Source organism: Cebidichthys violaceus, unplaced genomic scaffold, assembly GCF_023349555.1.
Source record: "Cebidichthys violaceus isolate CVI_PGR_0920_01 unplaced genomic scaffold, fCebVio1.0.p SCAF_17, whole genome shotgun sequence".
Lineage (NCBI taxonomy): Eukaryota > Metazoa > Chordata > Actinopteri > Perciformes > Stichaeidae > Cebidichthys > Cebidichthys violaceus.
The window spans coordinates 4,981,204-5,005,206 of NW_027176340.1; the positions used below are offsets into that span (position 1 = coordinate 4,981,204).

Consider the following 24,003-nt stretch of genomic DNA (forward strand, 5'->3'; position numbering starts at 1 on the left):
ACACTGCTATATTGGCCCTTTTTTGTTACGATAATTGATGGTCGTATGTCATCACCGAGCGGAGATCTCGGTCCGCCCACCGTTCCTTTTGCGCCGACATAAGTTAGTGCTCACTTTAATTGTCATGTACGACTGTTACATTCTGTGCCAAAGTTAAATCACGCGCCAGATATTGTAGAAAGGTTACGCTACATCTGTGCAAACTTGGATATCCTTTTGTTTTGCGCCACACCGCTCAGAAAAAAAAAGAAAAAAAAAGGTGAATCAGCTGTCCGGCGTCCATCTGCCACACTAACGCAACCAACCTGACCGTCAGATGAGGCGCAGACAGGCGATGGACACTTCAGCAAATCGCAGGATTACCTGGGGTCCTCAATCTAATTAAACAGATGTCAGGTGGGATTATTTCCGAGCATCAGGGAAGGAAAGTGACAGAGCAGCAGAGAGGTGCGAGGAAGTCAGACAGACCAAAGATCCAGGTTAGGACCGGCTAAAAGGAGGTTACTATATGTCATTTGTAGTGGAATGGCGTCTGAGGCGTAAATCACGACTTACATTTGGTTTCAAACATAATGCTGAACAAAAAAAACAAGTTATCCTTCAGTGTGTTACCTGTAGGATAAATATGTGTTAATTTACTTCATACGTCAAACAATTACGCAAAAAAAAAAAAAAAAAATCGGTTTATCCTCCACACACAGGTAACTGCAACTAACTACATAACAAGACTACACAGAAACACAATATAAATGTGTTTTGCTGTTATTAACGATAAACACGGCCTATGGTGATTCAAAAGTGTCTAAAGCTGCCGCCCCCACGCTCTCCACGTCACCATCGCGCACGCACTAACACACGCACACACCCGCGTTCGCGCACGCACACGCAGTCTCTAAGTGTATGGTAATATAATGTAGCTATATTTCGGGTCTAAAGCCGTGCTGAATGAGAAGGACAGGGGAATGAAGCGAGAGACCACTTCAAACAAATCCATCTGGAACAGTGTGTGAGAGAGATTCAGTGAAAGTATGGGGAAGTTATTTAGCTATTAATAACGTTTTTTCCTCAGGCATTGAGAGTGACTCCATCTGCACTTTCTCGCAGCTATTTGGCTGGGTGGAAATTGAGGGAGACCCAAATGTTGGGCAGAGATAACATACCCATCATAGCCCAGACCCTGCGCTGTGCTTCACTGCATTAAACTCGGATTAACCTCCCCTGTCCCCGCAGCCACTCAAGCCATATTTCACTGGAATTTACATCGGTAGGCCTACATTTCTTCTTATAGAGGGGGCAGCAGTGGATAGACGCGACATCACCGACAATAATAATAATAATGTTAATAATAATAATAATAATAATAATAATAATAATAATAATAATAATAATAATAATCTAAGTGCTGTTTGTTCTCTACAAAACATATTTATTTATAGAGACAAATTGCCTAAATATTTGATATTTTATTTCTCAAGATTTCTGCCTTTGGCTGTAGTAGCATCTCTGCATTCAAAGGAGACGGTTCTGTATTGTTTTCCGTGTGGCTCAGGTGATGTTTAGTTGGCATGGATGACAGTTAGACTTTGTGTAGTCTTTCTCTTATGATTGTAATAAACAGTGACAGGATGACATGTCTCTGGGACCATGTGCTGCTCAGTAATACTTGAAATAATAACATAATTGGATAAGTAGTGGGCACATTAGCTGTTAGTTATAGTTATTTGGTTGTGAGCTAACCGCAGTATCTCAGTCAGTAGATATTAGTGTAACAAATGTCATTGTTAGGTTCAATAATGGACTAAAATCATAGTTTTTATATTATATTATATATATTTTTTCCCCATCCATTAAGGCTTGAGCAGGTTTCAACACAAACAATATCAACAACAATTCCACCAGAAGGAAATGGTGACATTTATATATATATATATATATATATATATATATATATATATATATATATATATATATATATATATATATATGGCATATTTCTTTTTTTCTTCAACAAACGGTGGTATAATTTGTTGTTAATGACATATCACTATATTTTGTGGTGAAGAGCTACTACCAGTGTAACAAATTAGGCTATTGGTTCCAGCAAGGTAACATGAGCAAAGCGTGCAACATAATAACACGAAACCCATTGCTTATGAGTAATGAGTAATGCATCAATTTGAAAGAGTGCAGTTTAAGCTTGTAGGCCTACCACCACACTGCAGAGACGTTTCAGTGTCAGGAGCTTTAAGTGTCGGCTGCATTAGGCTAAATAAAAAAAAAAAATGGAGTAGGCTTAAATTCATTCTGTGATGGCATTTGACTTTGATCACATCAGAAATATTCATGGAGGCACAAACACTAGCTCTGCCACCATTATCCAGGCTGACAGTGATACCTCTCAAGGCTGTCTATTAATTAAAGTGGCGCTTACCATGTGGGACGACTCCCTATCTGGGCACAAAAATGGTTTTTCCATCTCTTGTGGGGCTCTTGAAAAGGGGCAATCTTTCCTCTCCAGCTTCTTGTGGGAAATTTAAAAGTGTACAGAGGAAGACATGGGGATTTCTAGCTCATTTATAAAGAGGAGTTTATAATCCTTTCCTGCTTAATAACTTAAAAGGATTCAATTTCTCCCCTCATTTATGGGGTTATGATCACACATTGTTAAGCGCAGATAGTAGCATTTCAAGGTTAACATTTCCTGCTCTAAAATATCAGAATATAAGCTGTAAGCCCATAGGTGCCCTTTGTTTAGCCTGCAAGTTCCCCCTACAAATGCTGATAGGCCCATTTTAGATGTTACTATTAATGTGATAACAAGGGCGAAGCCAAGGAAGACCAAGTTGATAAGATGCCTCTATGCCAGTGAGCATTTTTTTAATGATACAATATTTAATTATAGCATATAATTTCACCATCGAGAATTAAACTCAGTAGGCTTACAAACACTCTGAGGATTGAATGTCTGGTTGGGGGTCTCAAACCATATGAGACGAATTAAAGAGGAAGCGTTGCCCTCCAGGTATCCTGTCACAACAGTAGGGCGCGACTCTCATTTCTGTCTGTGTTTTATTCCGCCAATTTTCACTACGGGGCTCCGGGATCCTGCCTGCAGGGCTGTAGTCCAAAATATCTTGTCTTTCTTTCTGTGCCTAAGTTTTACTCTCTCTCTCTCGCTCTCTCTCTCTCTCTCTCTCTCTCTCTCTCTCTCTCTCGCTCTCTCTCTCTCTCTCTCTCTCTCTCTCTCTCTCACTCCTCACTGACACACACAGCCTTCTCACATGCATCACACATTCATGTCAACAGGTGGACATATTAGTAACAAAACCTTGTACTTTTAGGTAGCATAATTGTGTCTTCATTTTTGCCATATATATGATTTGTTCTTGGGATAAGTCATCTTAGAAATATGGGGGATCTTAAATGGATAATGTCATTTAAAAAATAAGTTATACATTTATTATGAATGTATAGTGTTTCTAGAGGTAAATTCATTTTGTGGTAATATAAGGGGAGATATTGTAGAAATATTTGATTATACATAAACATAAAATACATACATTTTGGGAAGTATTTTATTGTTGACAGTTGTTATTCTGGGAAATGTTGTCTATATATTACCCCATTATTTGATATATTAACCAATTATTTCATACATTATCCTATTATTCTATATTTGACCCTATTGTTTTATATATCACCCTATCATTTTATATATGACCCTATTATTTTATATTTTACCCTATTATATTTGTGGCAAATATCAACTACTCTAACATCAGATATTTTACACTTTACATGCATACAGACTCTATTACAATGTAAATATTTTGCCAGTTAAGTATTTTATTGTTGTTATTATGATCATTATCATACCATTTTATTGTTATTATTATCATGTTAGTGTTACCAGCCTACTGACATCGCCTCAAACATTTACGTTTCCACTTGAGGCGTTAAATGTATTCCCCAAATTGCCACCGCTTTGTTAGCAGTGATGTTTAATTGGCTGGAAGAAGATGAATGAGGCTGACAGGAATCAGCTGTCCACAGATTCCCCTGTGAGTCTGACTCGGAAATCATAACCTGACCGGCTTTTCCTCCTCTGAAACCAGCTCGTTGAACTTGTCACATCTAATTAGGGTGTTAAAACGCACCGAGTGCATCGGTGGGAAACAGTAGGTGGTTGGTCCGGGGCAGCCAATAAGGCCTTTTTGGGTCAGATGGTGGAGGTGGAGGGGGGGATGAGCAGCGTGGTTGGATGGTGATGTTGTTGAATTGGACCGCTGCGGGGTCTTATTTTCTAAGCAGGCCTTCTTTTCCGCTATTACTTCAATTATGGCCATCCAGCAGGCTGAACAGGCCAGCCTGCATGGACTGTAGCCTGCTTTAATTAGGTATGAAATTAATTATAGCAGACATCTATTAAAGACTTTTAAGTTTGGCTAATTTTTTTTTCCACAGAGTTTAAAGGTATAACAGTGGATTAATGGCTTACACCCAAAATTACATTTTATTGCATCCCATCATTTCTGCCTGTCAAACAGGTGTCAGGCAATCTTTGAATTTATAGACACAGAAGAGAAAAATAATATCATTCATTTGCTCTGTTTTTCAAATTCAACAGAATCTTGATAAAGAAATTAAAACACAGGCATTTGAAATCCAAATCTAAATATATTTTATTTATTTTATTTTATTTTCTGCTAGATACTTATGTTGCATGCACATTCAAATTTCAGAAACAGCGTTTAAACAACTTTAACTGCTTGACTTAGCCATATACACCTCCTGTGCAAATGCGAAAATAGAATTGTCTTAGATTCCCCATTTTAAGAGGCCGCATTCTCTTTTTATTGAAAACTTTTTTTCTTGTATTGGTACAAAAAAAGTCCTGTGATGTCTGACAGCCTACTCTCACCATTGTTGGATGAACAGCTACTAGAAAAGGACGAGAGAAAGAAGAGGGAGGAGAAAAGGCCCTTCTGTTATTTTCTGTCTTGAGACTTGCTGCATAGGCTATTCAGGCAAGTTGATGAACTCCTCCAAAAAGTTTATTAAGGGGCTGAAAACAATAAGAACTAAAGCCTTTGGGTGCCTGGGCAGACAGTTTATAAACTAGCTGCTATTGTGCCTCAAAGGCAGATGCATGAATACTTTTGAATAGGGGCCTTCAAACTGACACGATCCGGCTGGACAGCAGCAGTTTTAAATGGAGAGAGGGTGCTTCTGCTGCAGCTCAGATCCTTGCCTCTTTTTGCATTAATGTACATCTGCAAAGGAAGGGGGGGGGGGGGGGGGGGGGGGGGGGGGGGAGGAGCTGGGCGCTGTCTGTCATGGCCACGCTGCTTCTCCCTTGGGCTTTACACTTTTTGTGTGCTTAAAAAAGTTAAAAGAAGATATGTGTATATGTTTGGGTAAACAAGCACTTTCTTAGACTCTTCTCTGAGGAAGATATAGTTTATAGAAACAGAGTATGTCCTCGTGTTTATTTATTCTTGAAGAACCGAGGTCGTTTTTATCAGCGTCACATTTGGTGAAACGCAAGCCAAAGAAAGTCTGCGAATCATCATAAAAGCAGATGTTTTAATACCTTGCATCCTATTTCTTTTCCTACTACTAACATATTTTGGGTGTGGAAATCACGCAAGCTGTTGTGTTGAGACCAAGAGCAGAGTGTGACAATTGGTCTTCCCTGTTGCTGTGCTGAATTTCAAACGAAACACTTTCAACTATTCCTGATCATTTATTCGCCCGTAAGGAAACAGAAAACAAGGCAGAAAACGGTTGTGTGCTTTGGCGACGTGGATTCACTGTTGATATGTTTTTTTTGAATGGGGCGCGCTGGTTACGCGCACTCAAGGAGATACATTATTCCCCTCCTTTTCAGTAAACAATAGACTGTCACTCTTTATCCCTCTTCCCTCCTCTGTCCCTCCCTCTCCAGCTTTCTCTTTTAGTCCTCTCAGTCTCTGGCTCTGTGCCTCACAACATCAGAGGGAGTCCAGTGATTTGTGACCCCAGCAACCCACACTTAATCTCGCTAAAGAGGGGGAGCATCCAGTTTGCAGCTTGGCGGGCCCCAAATAGACCAAGCCTGCTCTGGCAGGTGTCAACATTAGCAAACAATTGGTCCCCAGTCCCATGCCCCGTACCCCAGTGCGACACTGAACCTAAACTATTTGAGGCGCGCTGAAAGGAGCCACATAATAGGGAATGTGGAGGGCGAGGAGAGGAGGGGGAGGACAAGGGAGAGATTACACTCTCAGACAGCTATTAGCAGGGATGAGGCTTTTCTAAACAAACAAAAAAAAAAAAAAAGAAAAAAAAGAAGACGATCAATACTGTTAGTTTACCAAGTGGAGTCATCATTGTGGCTTTGGAGTATTTATTTTCTGCTCCATTGTTTTTCTCGACTTCTCAAACGTCTGTGGGCCGTATTGGCAATCCAATTTAGTCTGCAGGGGGGGTCCCTGGGAGGCCTATTCCTTCTCCCGGGCAGTTGTGTGTTAGTTGCGGATTTCTCTTGCAGTGGGCAGTTCATTCATAGATTTGGTGTTGTAATGAATCCTGATTGGTGAGTATTACCTTCGACAGTGGACGATGACTGGGCTGCCCGGAGGGAAAACAACACTCAGGGCTGACAGAGCTCTGCTTAGCCCTGTGGGATTGCAGTCCCTCTACTTCATTAGACAGGAGTGTCTTAGCAAAGGGGGCAGAGGAAATGGGAAGAGAACGAGTTGACATGTGGACTGTCGCTGCTCTCGAGTGGATATATGTCTTGACAAGAGGGCCAATGTTTTTTTAAAGGCCATTTATTTATCGCTCACTGCTGATTCCCAGCCATGCCACGAGGAGAGACAAGTGTTCTCCGCAGGGGAGATTATTTTCAAAGGTTTTAATGGAAAAACCTATAATATCGGACAGAAATCTCATTTAATTGCTTTGAGCTATGCTCTTAGCGTCTTTCCTTTCTGCCAGAAGAAAAAAAAAACAACCAGTTCAGTTCAAGTAGCATCCGCTAAAACAAACCTGCTGGCGCAGTTGTTCTACTCGCATCATTAGACGAGCTGCCATCATTTTGCTGCAATAAACAAACGTAATTAACTGACCTCATGACCTCTACAGACAATGCTGCTTGTTGTCAGAAAGCACCAATAACAATGTCGACGAGCAATAAAATGATTTTGAGCATTCATGGCAGAGAAGAAGCCCCAAACATAGACTGATCAGACTTTTAAATGCAATGTTGTTTTTGTCTCGACTAGGTGAATTGCCAAAGGGGACAGACAGTTTACAGAGTAATTTCAGCTTCAAGCAGTATCTAATTAACCATGTAATTCCATAAATCATCCTCATTTTGTCTAATAAGTTATCTACCAAACAACAAAATGTTGTTGCCGGCTGTCAGATAATGCCAAACAATGACAAAGGCCTGTTAATTTGTGAAAGATGCACCAGTAATTCGTCAGTATATTTATGTAGGCCATATCGGTGAGGAGACAAGTATTGATGTGCAGTTGCCTCTTTGGCTTCATCCAAATATAATCTCTCTGCTGATAAATCTGTACCATCTTGTATTTGACTCAATTGGATTTAACAGTCTTTATTCTGAGTTAAGTTTGATAGCATGCTTTTTAAACCCTGTGAGAGATTTTTGAACTGTAATTTTCCCCCAAATATCCTACAATATAGGTTCACATTTAAGATAGTTTTGTTGCCCTTTTGTAGATTTAAAATAAAAATGATGACGATCGATCATTATTAAACACAAAAAATTTAGTGTTGCAACATTTTCATTACAAAAAAAAATCTATTTTGGTTAAATGTAGTATTCAAATTTTATGTTAAATCCCACTCTTAAGATTTGTCTCTTTAGCTTGAATAATATAGAATAAACTACATAGTGTAATTGAATTTCCTGCCTGTCTGGGGTAATCTTAGTAAAAATGTTAAGATGAACATGGTAATAATAAGCGGGACCTTTGGCAGGAATAGATCTTTGTCTTGGTGATTAAACCATTGTTACTCTGCCAAACAATAACGCTGAAGGATCACACAAATGAGTATACAGTACATCTCAAGCCTTATTATGTCCATGTTAAATTGTGCAATGGATGAGCAGGTCAGAGCCACATAATTTATTGAAAGAAATGTAGTTTCCTCCAATTCGCCTTGCCACCTAAGGTTGTCAAACTCTGACAGCTGGCACAGATCGGGGACAGTGTGTTGCATTATGACCATCCACTGGTTACCATGGAGCTGCATTAGAAAAGACAAAAGGCATTTCTGGCTAATTTTATTACAATACAGGAATAGCCCACATAATGTGCAACAGTAATTACGTTTAGCACAGTGCGCCCGTGCTCTCCCTCAGTGATGAATGAGAAACATTGACCATGGTCTGCTAGTTTAAAAATCGCCATTAGCCTATGCTACTTAGGGCCAGAACATTTCACATTTTATGCTCTTGATCAGCTTCACCACTGAAATATTCATTTGTTTTAATTGTGCATGGTTTTTTTTTCACAACCACAAAGACAATAAACATGTTCCCTAAGTGTTGCAAATCAGAAATGTGTTTTTTCCCACCAAGTTAAATGTGTAAGGGGTTGTCCAAACAGTGGGGTGGAGCTCCTGTCCTTGCCGACAAAATAACAACTTCAAATGTTGTCCGCTATTTTCAACTAATGGGCTTATTTCTGCATCGTCAGTCATTCTCTCCTTGGGGAACATGTAGTCTCAGTATAAAAAGCTTTACTACTGTGCCACATTACAACCCCTCAATATGGAGGGATCTCAGAAATTAATGCCAAGCACTGTAATGCTTCACTGTGCCCAGTAAAAAAAAGCTCTTTAGAGGAAATATTCATTAAATTGTTGAATATAAAGGAAACACTTTGTTCACTTGTAATTCACTGAATGTCAGTCCACTGTGGAGTAAAATAGTATTTTTCAAGATATGTTTAATAATTTCAGCTTGTACAAAAGGTTATTGAAGACATTTTTCTGAGGTTTCAAAACCTTCCATGCTGTTTTTATTTTGCATAGGAATAAATTAATATTCAGACATATAAATCTGTATATAGTAATAGCCATAACAGTGCTAAAAACAATCAAGTAAAGTAGTGCTTTCTTATTAAAGTTTCCATCATTCTGCACAACTCTTTTTTTTTTCCCCCTCCTAGTGTCCTTAGTGTCGCACAAACTTTTCCACAATATTTGCTACCCAGCCTTGTCCAGAAAATTAGGAAACTTCCCTTGGGCACATAAAAATGTCCGCTGTGCATTCCTATACTGTGCCCAGTAATCTGTCTTTGGCTTTGTTGAGAAAATGATTTGTTCCTGCAGGAGACCTCGGCTCATAGCCCTGAGACGTTACTGTTTGATTTCCTGCGTAGGTTTTTAGAGCTTTTTGCTGGGGGACCGAGGCTCTGGCTCCAGTGCCATTTGGCAGAGACCCCCATGGGCTCCTTTTTTACTTTCTTGTGCTCTCTGTTAATTTCATTACTTTCGCTGTGACCTCAATTAGCGAAGACTCTTGCTCAAGCGGTGACATTCTGCTTGACAGAAGAGGAAACCTGGTGCAGAGCTCAGTCTTAGTGAGAGGGAAGTGAGAGGTGGCAACAGTCTTCCTAACAAGGTTCACGTGTTGTGTCCTCTGGAGTCTTTATGGGTCGTGTGGCTCTGTTAGATCCTTTCTAATTCTGCTTTGTTATGTCACAGTATGAAATTATATGATAAGTTAGCAAGTTAATTGAAAAATGTGAGATTTTGCATTATGTGAATGATGAAAATGAACACATTTGCAACGTTAGAAGTGCATTTTTTGTGTGCAAGTCTTTCAAAACAATAATTTATGTATTAGAAATAAAAAACAACCTAACCAGCACTCTAGAAGCAACAGTATTTGCCTTAAAGTGTCTCTTAGAGTTAAAAACAAGCAATCATATTGTTTAATATCCTAGTTTTAGTCAGTAGTATATTAAATAAAATAAAAAATCCCACCCTTCAAGCCCTTCACGCTTTCACACTCAGGCAGCGCAGAGGCATGGGGAGTCAATATGTCAGCGTTTATGGATGCCCTGCGGAGCTGCACAGGGCTGTCAGGCCCCTATTCATGCTCTAATGGCCCCCCGAGGAGCTTGTCTCTCTGGGCTGAAAAGGCCGGGAGGCCCAGTGGACGCCCTGTTGTTGAAGGTGAGCGTGCGCTCTCATGGACGCGCCGCGCCTTCATCCATATGACAAGAGCCATAAAAGAGCATCGCTCTCGCTGCTTCTCCCTCTCTGTCTCCTCTGCTTTCTCTTGCGTCTCCCCCACCCTCCCTCCTCTCTCCCACTTTCTCCCCACCTCAAACAGAGAAAAGGGGGCTAATTGTTTGTTGTGAGAGCCAAAGATTATAGAGCCTCCCATCTTTCTTCCTCCCTTCTCTTTTTCTCCTCTTTTTCAACGGCGCCCTATTCCTTTTCTAAAGAATGAGATTTTGTCCGAGAGACAGAGGAATTCCTGAGGAATGTCGACGTAAAAGAGTCTAAAACTGACACCGGCAACGAGAGTTTTGTGCATTTGGTGGCAAAAACAAGGCGGCCGTTTCTATTTTCATCAGGTAGTTTTTTAGTCTGTTTAAAACTTCTTCAGACTTGAAGTTGCACTAAACTTTAGAGCTCTTGTTCACTTCTGCTTTCCTTTCTCACTTGTCCTGTCTTAACACTTGAAATAGGTTTTGGGTGCCCTTGGCCCTCGGCCACCAGCTATGAACTGGTAATTGACATGATAGGCATGAGACAAAGCTGAATCCAATGACATCTGTCCATAAAGGTGAGCTGAGAATGATTTTATTTCCGATAGACGGTGGATTTTTTAATATCCTCATGTAAAGTTACACATCTCATCCAGATTCAATTTCAGCTAAATGTCAAATTACGGCCCAGAGAAGGTCACTGACAACCAGAGGAAATTGATGGTGCATTTTGGCATGTTACCAAGTAAACAGTTAACGCGATTTTGCAACGTATGCAGTCTGTTTGGTATGTTGATCTAAATATTTTAATCTAATATATGAATACATTCTGATTATGCAGAGGCTACGCTCACTTTTAGAGTTTTGTTTTTGTTTTTCACTCGCAAGGAGATAACTACAGGAGAAGATTATTCATAGAGAATTTGTCTTTAAACCATTCTGGTTATCGCTGTCGTCTATCTTGTATTCACATAAGGTTCCTATCTCAGATACATCCTTCGGTAAATGCCTTGAATCACATGCCTCCTTTAACTTGGCAAGCCCTTTGGGATGAACAGGCAAGTGCATTAAGCAGAGATGCCGCACCATTCTCGGAAAAATGCAAATTGGGAAGTTGTTAGTTATTTGATGTTGCTGCGTGATCCCCCCCGCCCCCGAAACATCCCTCCACTCCAGTGTTGGTGGTTGAATCGCATGCAGTCCTGGGGACAGGCAGGGCTGTTTATATGCAGGCCTGGAGCAGCAAAGACAGCACAGAGACAGATGCATGTCAGAGATAGCAGATCCCATCTCAGGCAGATGCCTCTTATCACAGGCCTGTTTGCATAATTAGGCCTTTTGATATTCACCCCCTCTGACTGACAAAAAGTATAATTGCAGTATCAACTACGACAAAAGGTAGGCACAAAATAAACAAGTCAACATAAATAGGGAGAAAAGACGCGGTGTTATTTTTGTCCTGTGGGAAAAAAAGAGGGAGGAAAAACACCATTTTAAACTAAATCTGCTGTCAGTCACAGTCAACTGGTGTGACTCGGTGCTCAGAGGCTGGTCCTGTGAATGCCTGCAAAACACAGAGCGTGAGGCCTGATTGTAATTATGCTGGAACTAATATGCTTTTCAAAATGAGCCATTATGAGCTAATGCTGCACTGCCAAAGCCCTGTCTGTTTTTGTCCCTCTGTCTTGGATAGTTTGCAAAGGTATGGCTGATATTGAGGCCATGGGTTATGATATCAGAGACAGTCTGACTCGGATGAGCACTACTTAACTTTAGGTTAATACTGCTGACAGGTGAGTCAGAGATGAGGGATAAAAAACACCGGACTCCTTTCAAAGACATCTTCTTCAGCATGTTTCTAATAGAGAAACTTACGATTTCTGATTATTACTACATTTTAGTTGCATATAGAAGGAGTCATTTATTTTTATTTCATCATCTACGTTTGCAAAAACTATGTCAGTGTTGTTGCTGTGTTTAATTTTTGTAATTGTGTTTGTTTTCATGGTGGACTTTGCTGTTTTTATTAAAAGGCCTACACATCTGGGCCGGAGTAGCCTGTATTTGTATTTACCCATTTTCTAGTTTTAGTTTTTATTTTACTCATTTTCAGAATAAAGCTTATTTATCTTTTTTTTACTTTTTTTTCTTGGTGTAATTCATACTGACACAATTTAATAAAATCCCTTCATAGATTTTTGCTTCATGATGAACATTTACTCAAGGCCATATGTTTATCTTTCTCTAGGAATCGGATGCAACTATTTCGTCAACATTGTTCAACAACCTGGTAGACATGAAGTTTATTGCTCTTGTTATGTGTCATAAATCTGTAACCTTACAGATCACTCGGCTAATTGCCGCTATTGAAAGGACAGCTGTGTGTTTAATCAGCATTACCTCAGCGCCGCGGGGGTAAAGGTGGAGGACTGGAGGAGTCCGAGGGGTTGGAGGGAGAAGAAGAGAAGGAGGCGGGGAGGGGGTCGATAAGAGGAGGGGAGGGGTTTTGAGGAAACAGGGTGATGATGAGGATCCCATCTGCTGGTAGTCTAAGGAGTCTGTCTGTGGGGTCAGCAGAGGAGCATCAGGGGTGAGAGCAGCCTTTAAACCTTATAGCAACTTTAAAACTATTAACTAGCACCACAAGTCCTTCCAAAGGTCTGGTCAGAATTAAGGCATTATTAGAGCAAAGTCACACCAGGGCGAAAACATTTGGCGGTTGTCTTCGGAGATTTTTTTCTAGTGTGGAATCAAACACATTAATTGAAACAGTTAAAGGTTCTCAGTTCGAAATTCAGAGCATTAATATAGCAGCACTCAACTATTTGCCATGTAAAGGTTTTGTGGAATAACCGAGCAGAGACTAGCACTGTTGGCTGATAGCCGCCGGCTCAGCTGTCGCCATGTTGAGAGCCGTTGGAGGCAATCTCTCTGCTCTGAATTTTGAATTGAGAATCTCACTGTAATTACATCGATTGTTAGTTTTCATCCATTGTGCAACCATTATTTGTTTTCCGGTACAACATTGCCTCGATCACAACATGCCTTTAATGCTGCATGTGGCTAACAGCACCTTTTTAATTTCCTGTATTAAAACCACCGCTACCACATGTCATGACATTCATTACAATTTAAGATAAGGTAGCTTTTACTCAAACCATACCCAGTGTTATTTCTAATCTTAATCAAGCACTTACCTAGCGAAAGCAAATGTGTAAACCTGATTAATTCCTATTTATAATAGGCACAATTTTAAATCAATATTAGGGAAAAATCTCAGAGGGCCCCTGGAGGAGAGTACACGGCGGTAATCATGCCCACTGGATGGCACATAATTAGATTCTAATTGGATGATAAGTAATGAGACAAGGCATGAGTGGTTTATCAATATCCCATGAACCTGTGAATGGAATTACCACTGCCGTATTATAGGAAGGTCTAATCAGAATGTACCTTTTTGTGCCGAGCAGACCATTAAGGAATTGACCTCGACAGCCCTGCAGGGATTTTGTTCACTGAGTCCTATTTGGTCTGTGGTTGTTAACATTGGCACATCTGTGAGGAGAAAAAGAGACATGAAATTAAGATTTTAAAGTGCTTTAGTTGGTAAAAAAAAAGACTGATAAAAGGTTGTTTTCTGTCTTTATTCTGACATATATTCGAGCCAGTTTGTAAGTCATCTTCGCTTTGGTCGTACTACAGTAACACCACTGATTGTAAACTAGAAATCAGTGTCAGGCTCTTTCTTACACCAACATGGAAAGCAGCCATGTGTCTCAATGTATTTTCTGTTGTCTATTCGCCAAATGTAGTCGGCATATAGATGAGTTTTACATCTAACCCCAATCCCAGTTGTGCCCTGTGCAGCGTGTGCCATTTTCCATTTTCCCTTGCTCATTACAGACAGGGCTGTTGACCTTGTGCTTCTGGATCATGTACAAGAGCAGATGTTGTTGGCTCATAGGGCTTAATGGAGAGCAGCAGTACAACCTATTGTCTGTTGAGGTTTATCAGTCATTAGCCTGATAGCATGCTAAATGTGACACAGATTGCCGCAGCAGTTTACTTGCAAAATAAAGTCTGTGAAAGCGCCTCAAACAAAGGGGAGGAAAAGAAAATAATTTAAGGAGGAGAGGACTTTAGTGTCTTCCTCAGAGCCCCTTGAGTATGTGTCTACTCTGGCCCCCACGTCTTTCCCGTAGGACATAGAGGTGACTTTGGAAAGTGATCTGCAGACTGCTGGGCTGGTCTCAAGTGTCGTCATGCCAAGTTACCGGGCAAATGGATGTACGCATCCTCATGAAAACCAACAAAGGGATATGTGGTGTATGTACATATTCAACTTTGTATGTTCAAGGGTGTTCTGCAGCGGAGTGAGCCTGTGCTTCAAGAATCAATCTTTATTAAAAAGGATAAGACTGAAGAATTGATTTAATGAATGCGGCCTCATGTCCTGCAGCCACATGTAATCCGCAGAGAATCATTGAGCATGAGCTCAGGGGGACAAAAATGTTCGTAGACGACTCATAGAGTGGCCTGTAATGATAGTCTCCATATAATCCCATAATTCCTTGTTTAATTAAACTCTGGAGCTGGCCTTGAGACTCCGCCAGCTCTGTTGCTCTTTTGTTCTCACAGTTGTTATTTGGAGGCTAGGTTTGAGTATTCTTTTGTCCACTTACGTTGAAAGATTTGAATGGAGTGAGCTATAAACAGAGATCGAAGCTGTAAAGCAATGAGTTAGGTGGTAGGGACTCACTCGGGCAAGACATTCAGGTGAGCATTATAGTTTTCATTCGAGTTGAATAGTGAAGGGCCTCTGTCAGCAGCAGAAATCTCTTCATACACCCTCTTCTTCAATATCTCCCTTTATTTTCCCTCTCCCACACTTTCTGGACTGTGCATGATGCAATCCAACTAGGCCTGGAGCAACACTGGCACATCACGCCGCCTTGTCAATGTCTCAATGAGGAAATTATGAAAATATGAATTTTATGACATGAAATGAAAAGGGCCATGTAGTTTGAATAGACATGCAGAGGAGGTGAAAATGATGCAATTTTCTAAATTCAGTTATAATGGTAATGTGCAATGGTAATGCGTATTTGCTGTCAAAAATTTCCCTGTCGGCCTGGATTGTACAGCTTTGTGCTGTATCTATATTCCTCGAGCAAAAATTCAGCTTAGTTGAATGCCTAAAAAGTAATGTAAAATATGTTCTAATTCATTTAATGACAGCAGATGGAAACACATGGGACTGAATGGTTTTGGTGTGATATTGTGTTCTATTTTATACACTTTGGCTGAGCTGTGTATGAGCAGTGTGCCCTGGGCCAATGAGAGAGAAAAGCAGGGTGAGGAGCAGCAAGGTGGCCTGTGCAGATTAACCCCTCTACCCACCGACACCCCCGCTCCCCCTCAGCCCTCTGCCTTCACAGCCTCTGGGGCCCCTCACAGAGGCAGGATTGTGTATCAGGGCCTCTTCTATATTAAATAAATATCCACAGATTAAGATAATATTCTCCCAGTTGTATATTCAGAGAGGAGTTGCTGTCACTTGAATCCTCTGTGTTGCCAGTCTCGCTCTCTGGATCAACAAAAGAGGCTCCAAAATACAGATAATGCTGTTAGAGTCCTTTCTGGATCAGTTGCAGCTCAGATTTGATGCCATTTTCTACAAACAACCCCTCAGTTGATTAGCACAAAAAACTCCTTTACTTGATTTCATTACATGATCACACAGATGGTCCTCTGTCTTTTTCTTTTCGACTCAGGTAACCGCACAGACGAAGGTTCGGATGTAGATTCAGAGCCCGACTTGCCCCTGAAGAGGAAGCAGAGACGCAGTCGCACCACCTTCACCGCTGAGCAGCTGGAGGAGCTGGAGAAGGCTTTTGAAAGGACACATTACCCAGATATCTACACCAGAGAGGAGCTGGCCCAGAGGACAAAACTCACAGAGGCCAGAGTACAGGTACCAGTGACAGAACCAGTGAGACCAAGCATTGTGCTGCAGTTTGCCTGCATTTCATTTCACCCAAATTATTTAAATATATACATACATATGGTTGTACCTTTGCAGAAGGGTTGAGTTTAATTTGTCCCTGTGATTTCTGCTTTCAACCGATGCAAATGCATGAATTTGCCCGTCGAGATATTCACAGCAACATTATGAAGGTCCCTTTTACTCTGGATAACCAAAGAACAACCTGTAAACCCTTTTTATGGGGACTATTTCTTTGATAGAAAATCCCATTGAAAACCGTGCTGTGTGTTGATCATCCTAAATAACAAAGACGTTAGACTGCTAACAACTTACCTTAGACGGAATTTGATTCATCATCATTGTATCATTGGGCGGAGATAGAAATCTCAGAGACGGAAATCTCAAAACCTGGGCAAATAAAACCGAAGATCTCTGCATGCCTAAAGGTAATTGAGGAAATGTGTTTCTTTCGTATTTCGGGTGATCCAGAGCTTTAAACACATATGCTTACTTTAAAAACTCCAACTGCCAACATCAATGTGCTGTAGTCGCTCAGAGACTCCTGAGGAAAAAAGTAGCTCACATTATGTTTCACCTTGTGCAGGCCTCACAAAGATCTGTGCTGCCCGAACAGCAAATACCATAATTTCCCTAAACATACGGCCAAAAGCATAATTTCTTATGCTCAATATTGCCCTTTTTCAGCACTGGATTACTCATTTGTCTGGAAGAAGTAAGGTAAAATAAGATAAAGTAAGATAAAGTAGCAAACTTGCTACTTATCATTAGTCTTCATGTTCAAGATGTTTCAGATAAATACTCCCAATCTTCACACCTCAGATACATGAACCTGTCTGACAGCCTGAGTTCCCTGCAGTTGCATGTATGATTGAAGGAAGATATGTACAGTAGAGTTATAGCAGCAGCTGTTCTTCCAAAGACGGAGAGAGGGAGAAAAAAAGAGGAGAGGAGAGAAAGGGAATGCATTCCTGATGGATTTCTCATTTCGGCCTTTGGCCAGGATCTCATCCCATCACTTTCAAGCTTGCCGCTGCTTGTAAAACCCTCCACATATCACAGAGGGTTCCTCATCCTCTCCAGGGACCCAATGCCCCGACAACAACATTAATCAATCAGCCGCTAGTAAAAAAAAATGGTCTGGGGCACCCTCTCCTCTTACCACAGTCGTTCACACTCCCTCTGAACCCCCCAAACTCCTCACCGCATGCTAACTGTTCATCCCACTACAAACATGCAGTTGGGGTAACTAATTCCACACATGTCTGTGTCCGTCTTAAAAACCCCAACACGCAAGGATGTCCAAAATGTCTGAGTGTTTAATGCCTCACTCAAGGGAGGAGAAATGTATCTCATGGCTGTTATAAGGCAATATATTTGTTTTTATTTTGGAGCGTTAGAGTATATGTGGACAAGAGGTGGAAGAAGTGAAAGCATCAATAATTTCCATTTAAAAAATCTACTTTAACATATTCTGATTAATAACTATCTAAAAAGTGAATTCAATTTAGCATTTTGTAGATTCTGTTCCAACAATCCTTTGGTTTATTACATTAATTCATACTTTTTAAAGCTAATAGTAATATCCATGTACAAATGCATCAATCTAGTGTCATTCAAAGTCAGCATGGAGGACAGTAACACCTCAGGTTTCAAAACAAAATCCATTCTTGTATTAGCACCTGTGTATTTCTGGAGCCTAACTAAAATATCTAAACATGAAAGTGAGTGAAAGAAAGAAGACAGAGTGACTGCTGCGTGTTTGCTGTTAGATAATGGACTTAAATGATGTCATGTGAAAACCTAAGGAATTTGAGTCATGGCTATAATTTGTTAATGCTGTTTTCCTCATAATCTAATTTTTAAAGGCTTTGAACGTCTCAAAAGGTCAACTCAAACTTCATTTTCTGAGAAGGCTACAAAGAAAGTAGCCAAAATAAATAATGCCTGTATGGTTTTCTCGTAGTATTTTCCCAAATACATCTCAAAGGAATAATTGTTAATGTTAGCTGTTAAAACATTAACAACTAAAATTTTTCATTGAGAATTAGATAATAAAGTTTAACTAGATCTGGAAGAATTTTGTTTAAATGTGAATTAAATGGTGTGTGTGTGTGTGTGTGTGTGTGTGTGTGTGTGTGTGTGTGTGTGTGTGTGTGTGTGTGTGTGTGTGTGTGTGTGTGTGTGTGTGTGCATGTAGGTGTTGTTTGCATCACAACGTTCTGAAAATGTCCACCAGCTGGGCTTTTACATAGGTACCCAAAAGGCCCATCATAGGGCAGGAGAGAGGAGACCCTTTGGCCTGAGAGCAAAGCTTCTCCAGCACAGCTGCAGTGACGCATCTTCCAGATGTTGTTCGCAGACAAAGTGGTGGTTGGGGCTGAGAGAGAAAGGATAGGCAGGGGTTGTCAGTGCTCCCACAGTCTCATATTTTAACTTGAATCACTGTCCGCGGTCATGGTTCACTGTTACCCATTTGTCATTAAACATGGTGATAATGTGCAGAGCAATTTTTTTCTGGTTGGATCCGGAGGTAAACTGTACTTGTGAGGCAAACACGGCTGCACTGGCACTAAAACGCCACAGCCCAAAGCTGTGTTCCAAATTAACCTGCTAGATTCTTGTGAAAGTGATGAGTGTTTGGCTTAGCGCTGACTCACAACCTAAACTCATAAACAGAGCTAACTCCCTGGTGTCTGCCCTCGCCTGCCATTTTAAGACCCTTTCACCATCCATCTTTATCAGCCCCGCTGCCCCTTTCAGCGGAGCTACCAGCGCTCCTTCACCACCATGAGCCGTGCAATGGTTTTATCACCCCAACTGACAAATTGTGGGATATGATCCGTATCTCTCAGCAATTAGTTCCAGGCTGTCTCAGTGAGAGGGGATACTGCCAAGTCCACCTTCAGTATGTGCTCCGCTGATGCAGTGTGAGCTGCCACTTTCCATCTGATAACCCCTCAGTTTTAACCGGAGGAGGCGGCAGAGCTCATTCCATGAGCTATTAGAGAAGAGGGCATCATTTGTGTTTGTTTCCTCTGCAGGGTGGACCAGGTGAGGGCATCACTGAGGGGAAGAGAAGCAGGCAATAGGCTGCAGGCCGCTGTAAATCAGCGCTCTCAGATGAAGCAAATTACATTCTTCTCTATTTAGACTGAAGTTTTTAAGAGAGTGACTCCTGAGACTCGGCTGAGGCTCATCATCTCAGCATGCCGCCTCCGGCTCGCTTTACCGAATCTGTCACATAGATCCTCTTTCATTACCAATAAACATTCTGCATGTAGCTATTATACTTAGTGGAATCTAATAAGGTATAAGCATTGCTTTTTACGAAGCGTGCAAATCAATTTGGTAAAAAGTTTCTCTCTTTATCTATGGCTTGTGCTGGCCTGTTGATGCAATGGAATGAGCAGAGGGAAAAGACCGATATGAAGACTGCGCACTGGTCGTATAAACAAATTCCAACTCAAGTTTTCAACACAGCTAGTGTGAATATAATCCCATCGGGAGGTATCAGGAGGTACTACACAGTTTCTTGATTGTTATAATACCAGTAGAGTACCAGCGGCAAGAGACAAAATTACAATGGAGCTGAGTGGTGACAACCAAACCCAACAGGCAACTGTATTCCCGCCAGTATGGGTTTATGTTTCATAAAGGAATAAATAGGATTTGTGTAGATTGTAGGGCAGAAATTGTTGCAATGCATCAGTGTGAATGTTCTAACAGTTTCTTATTATTAGAATTTAAATGACTTTGGTACAGTGCTTCTGTACTCCTGATACTTATCAAGCTAATCCCACTCTCCTCTCAAATTCACACTCCTAGCTACTTTAATTAGCATAGTGCCAGTCTGGAAGGCAAGCAGGGAGGGAATCAGAGAGAGAGAGAGAGAGAGAGAGAGAGAGAGAGAGAGAGAGAGAGAGAGAGAGAGAGGGGAAAGAAGAGGGGAAGCAGAGAGGAGGAGGAGGGGGGTATTGCGTGGTATGAGACAGAAGAGGATTTGTATGTTGAGGCTGGTTGCATCACCCCTCTGTGTTTTTGTGGATATGAAGTCAGCAGCACATTTTGTTTTGTCATTATCTCGGCTCTTGGTATTCATCTACCGAATGTTGCAAATTGGCTCCTGAAAGGCGTCACACATTCAGTGCTCGTCTTTGACAAAATAATTCATGGAGGATTGTCTGAACGGGGAATTCTGAAATATGAGTGATCCTATTTAAGAGAAACAACAGAGAGAGAGAGAGATTTTTACTGCAGTGCAGTGTCACACGTTTACAGTGTTTGTGAGTGCATATTATCGCTGATCGGCGATAAGAAAATGCAAAATGCCACTTTATCGCTTCGATTCTGTCGGCGGAGAGTGAATGAGAGATTAAAGGCACATGGAGCGATGCAAGCCACCAAGCTAGGGACTAAAACTGAATGTTTTTTGTTTGAGGTTTGCAACTAGACCCTCTTCTAGTTGTGCTCTACAACAACCTTCACCCTCCTCCAACCATGTCCTTCCGCCAAGCCTTCCTCTTTTGTCTCACAAAGCAGGGCTAAGCTTGACTTCTGTAAGATGGGTTACTGTTCCTCCATCCGCCCATGCCTCCGAAAACTTTCCCATAACCATTCAGAGATGCAGTGCAGACGTATCCAAGTGCACTGGATGCGGGGAAACCTCTTAGTCCGTGAAAAGGAAACAGAAGTGAGCTACATGAATTCGGCGGCACACTTGTAGGTAGATAGGGGAGACATGGAGGAGCGCTGCAGCTCTCTGTACTGCAGAGAATTAAAACCGGATTGGGGAGAGCAGAGGAGAATCTGTGGTCCAAGGTGACTTTGTGATCAGGTTCCAGAGCACAGACTCAAATCCTTAGCTTCAGGCTGTGGGTTAGTCTATGTGCGCGCAAATGTGTGTACGTAATGTATGCATGTGTGTGATAGCGTATGGACACTGTGGATCGCCAGTTGTGTACATGTTTATCCAAGTCTGTGCTGAGAGCTCGACAATTGTCCACTCAGTCAGCAGGAAATGCCCATATGTTAAAGTGGACGCACTAACTAAATAGATAGATAGATAGATAGAACAGATAGTTTAGGTACATTTTGTGTGTCGACGTTGAAGCAAGCCTATTCATTGCCTAAGAATACTGTAAATAACAATAAATGATGAGGGTACCCTTCATTGACTTTCCTCTACAGGAGTTTTTCTGGTAGCTGAAGGGAACGTGTTCGTCAACCATGTCCTCTTGAAGTGAGGACATAGTTTACTAATTTGAAACAGCAAACATATTTTGGAAGAAACATTATGCATGCTGGATCACATTTTCTAACAACAACAGAAACGTCACAATGTACTTTGTGAGCCAAATATTTACAGACAACTTATTTAATTTATCGTTCCGACAGTATCTGCTTGAAACAACTTCTTACCCAGCACTTGGTCAGGGTTAAGGTAAGATCAGGTTATTGATTTGATATTGAAAAATCCACAACGACTTGAAATACATTAGACAAGACATTAAGACATTTACAGTTAAACTACAGTGTTAAAAACCATGGGATCATATATGTTAGAGGAATAGTTTTTTCAAAGGAAATGTCTAACATTGCGGCGGAGCGACTGCAGATAATTCCACGTATGCATTGGAAATAATAGTAGAGAGTAGAGTTGGAGAAAGAACTGAAAATGCAACACTGACAAAAGGAAAGTGGCAAAAGCAAAGAGCGGAATTCAACGTTTAAGTGTTTTGTGTCTGCCGTGATGGAACACCTCCTTCCTAAGCTTGGATGACAACGGGGGAAGGAAGTTAAAATGAACATAAAAGAGGGGTGGGGTGAGTGGATGAGGTCGGAGGTGAAGTGGCACTGCGGGGTGGGGTGATGGGGAGTGTGTGGAAGAAAGGGGTGTGCCCCCCGTGCCCCCCTCCCCTGAGCCAGGCAGCTGTTTGTCTGGCCCAGTAGGAGCTTAGTTCAGACCTTGGACTACGCTCCACTACATCCCAATAGCTGAAATTTCACTGGAGCCACTCACCACATTTGTTTTGGAAGAGCTGATTGAGGGATTCAAACAGGGTCTTTAGTAGCTAGCAGGCCTGAGATAAAGATTTCTTGTTGGTTTTCTAGTTGCGTGTTTGACGTTGGTCCTACACAGTCATCGCCTGTTGCATCCAATTTTCTTTCTAGTGAGCGCTCAAGACCAAACCGAAGTATAGGCAAAAAAAAAACCAAACATCTGGTCTTTGTAGAGGCAGTGACTGTGTGAGAAAAGAACCACATTCAAATTAAGATCTCCGTTGGGCTGAGATCCCTTGTAGGCCTATACGAGTTTATATGTATGTTTGTGTGTACAAAAAGAGGCAGTCCCCAAAAAGCAGCGAGTATGTCGCTGTGTAAGTCCCCTTGAAAGTGGCCCTCTTTAAGACCTGTTTAAAAGGGACGCCCCCTCTTTGTGTCCACTGTTCTCCGTGGCGTATGGAGGGGCTTTTGTCCCCCTCTTTCATGTGCTCTCACAATAGCCCGGGCCGTTTGAAACACAACAGTCGATGAACTGCGCTGACAGTGTATTAAACTCTGATGAATTGCCTGTGCGAGGCATAGATCAATGTCCTTCAACCCTTAGCACACAGTGAAGCCCGGGCCTTGTCTTGGTTAAATGGAACAGGTTGCTGGCTCTTTTCAAAAGGGCCTGATTATATTCATGTTTTGTTGAAGCAGAAGCCTTTTTAAAATGTGTAAATCTTTGCGGTTCAAAAGAGTCCTATTTTTCCCCCTTTTCATTCAGGGAATTGACATTGTGTGTCTGCGCTTTGGTTCCTGCTCGTTTTGTGAGCGTTTTTGCTATTTGCAGCCTTAGAACTCTGTGTCTTGACTCTAAAGTTTAAAACGGCTTCTTTCTCTTTAAACTGACTTTTAAAGCTTTAAAAACAACCACATTAAAACAGCACAGCAGTTATTGTTTCTCTGCGTCCCCAGAGAACTAATGGCCTCTCTCAAAGCATCCACTTGCTTTACGGACATACTTGAGGTGCGTGATTTGGAGGCTAGTAGCCTACCTCTGACCTTTAAATGACTTCTCCCCTCTGAAGGGGGCTTAGGGCAGCCTGTTTACACAGATCACAGCTTCAGCCACTTAAGAACAACAGGGACAGACCACCGAGCCTCAATGGCAGCTCCCACAGGGACTCTGTCAACTACCACCAGCACCACCACTCACACTAACTGGCAGATTAATCACAGGTGGCAGGAGCCAGCAGACTCTGCTGAGAGTGGGTTAGGGTTAGGGTTAACCCTAACCCTAACCCACTGTCAGTCAAATGCTCACAGCACAAACATAAATGGAGTTTGAGTGAATGGAAAATGAAACAAAAACAACTTGTAACCTGCAGGAGCTCAACAATCAGTTTAGCTGTGCTTTCATTTAAAGTTGTGTGTGTGTGTGTGTGTGTGTGTGTGTGTGTGTGTGTGTGTGTGTTCCTCTGCTCAGGTGTGGTTTAGCAACAGGCGCGCACGGTGGCGTAAACAGGCCGGGGCCAATCAGCTAGCGGCCTTCAACCACCTGCTTCCTGGAGGATTCCCGGGCACAGGGATGCCCAGTTTACCCACATACCAGCTACAAGAGTCCAGCTACCCCGGCACCACGCTATCGCAGGGTAAGAGCACAAAATATTTCAGACCGGAAAGATACAGTATGCTCTGTACTTTGAGTTTAATCTAATTTTGGTAAAGATTACATTAGTCCTATTTATTAGTGGTATGCCATCTATATTT

The 24,003-nt window shown here is 41.5% G+C and overlaps 1 protein-coding gene across 2 annotated transcripts in view; it reads left to right on the forward strand.

The window, feature by feature from the left end:
- pax7a (paired box 7a) overlaps nt 1-24,003 on the forward strand; it is a 44,246-nt gene that overhangs the window by 5,566 nt on the left and 14,677 nt on the right. For both annotated transcript variants that reach the window (XM_068712281.1, XM_068712282.1), the window contains exons 5-6: nt 16,016-16,215; nt 23,720-23,885. In XM_068712281.1, coding sequence (XP_068568382.1) covers nt 16,016-16,215; nt 23,720-23,885 — 366 coding nt within the window. The remainder of the gene's footprint in view (nt 1-16,015; nt 16,216-23,719; nt 23,886-24,003) is intronic.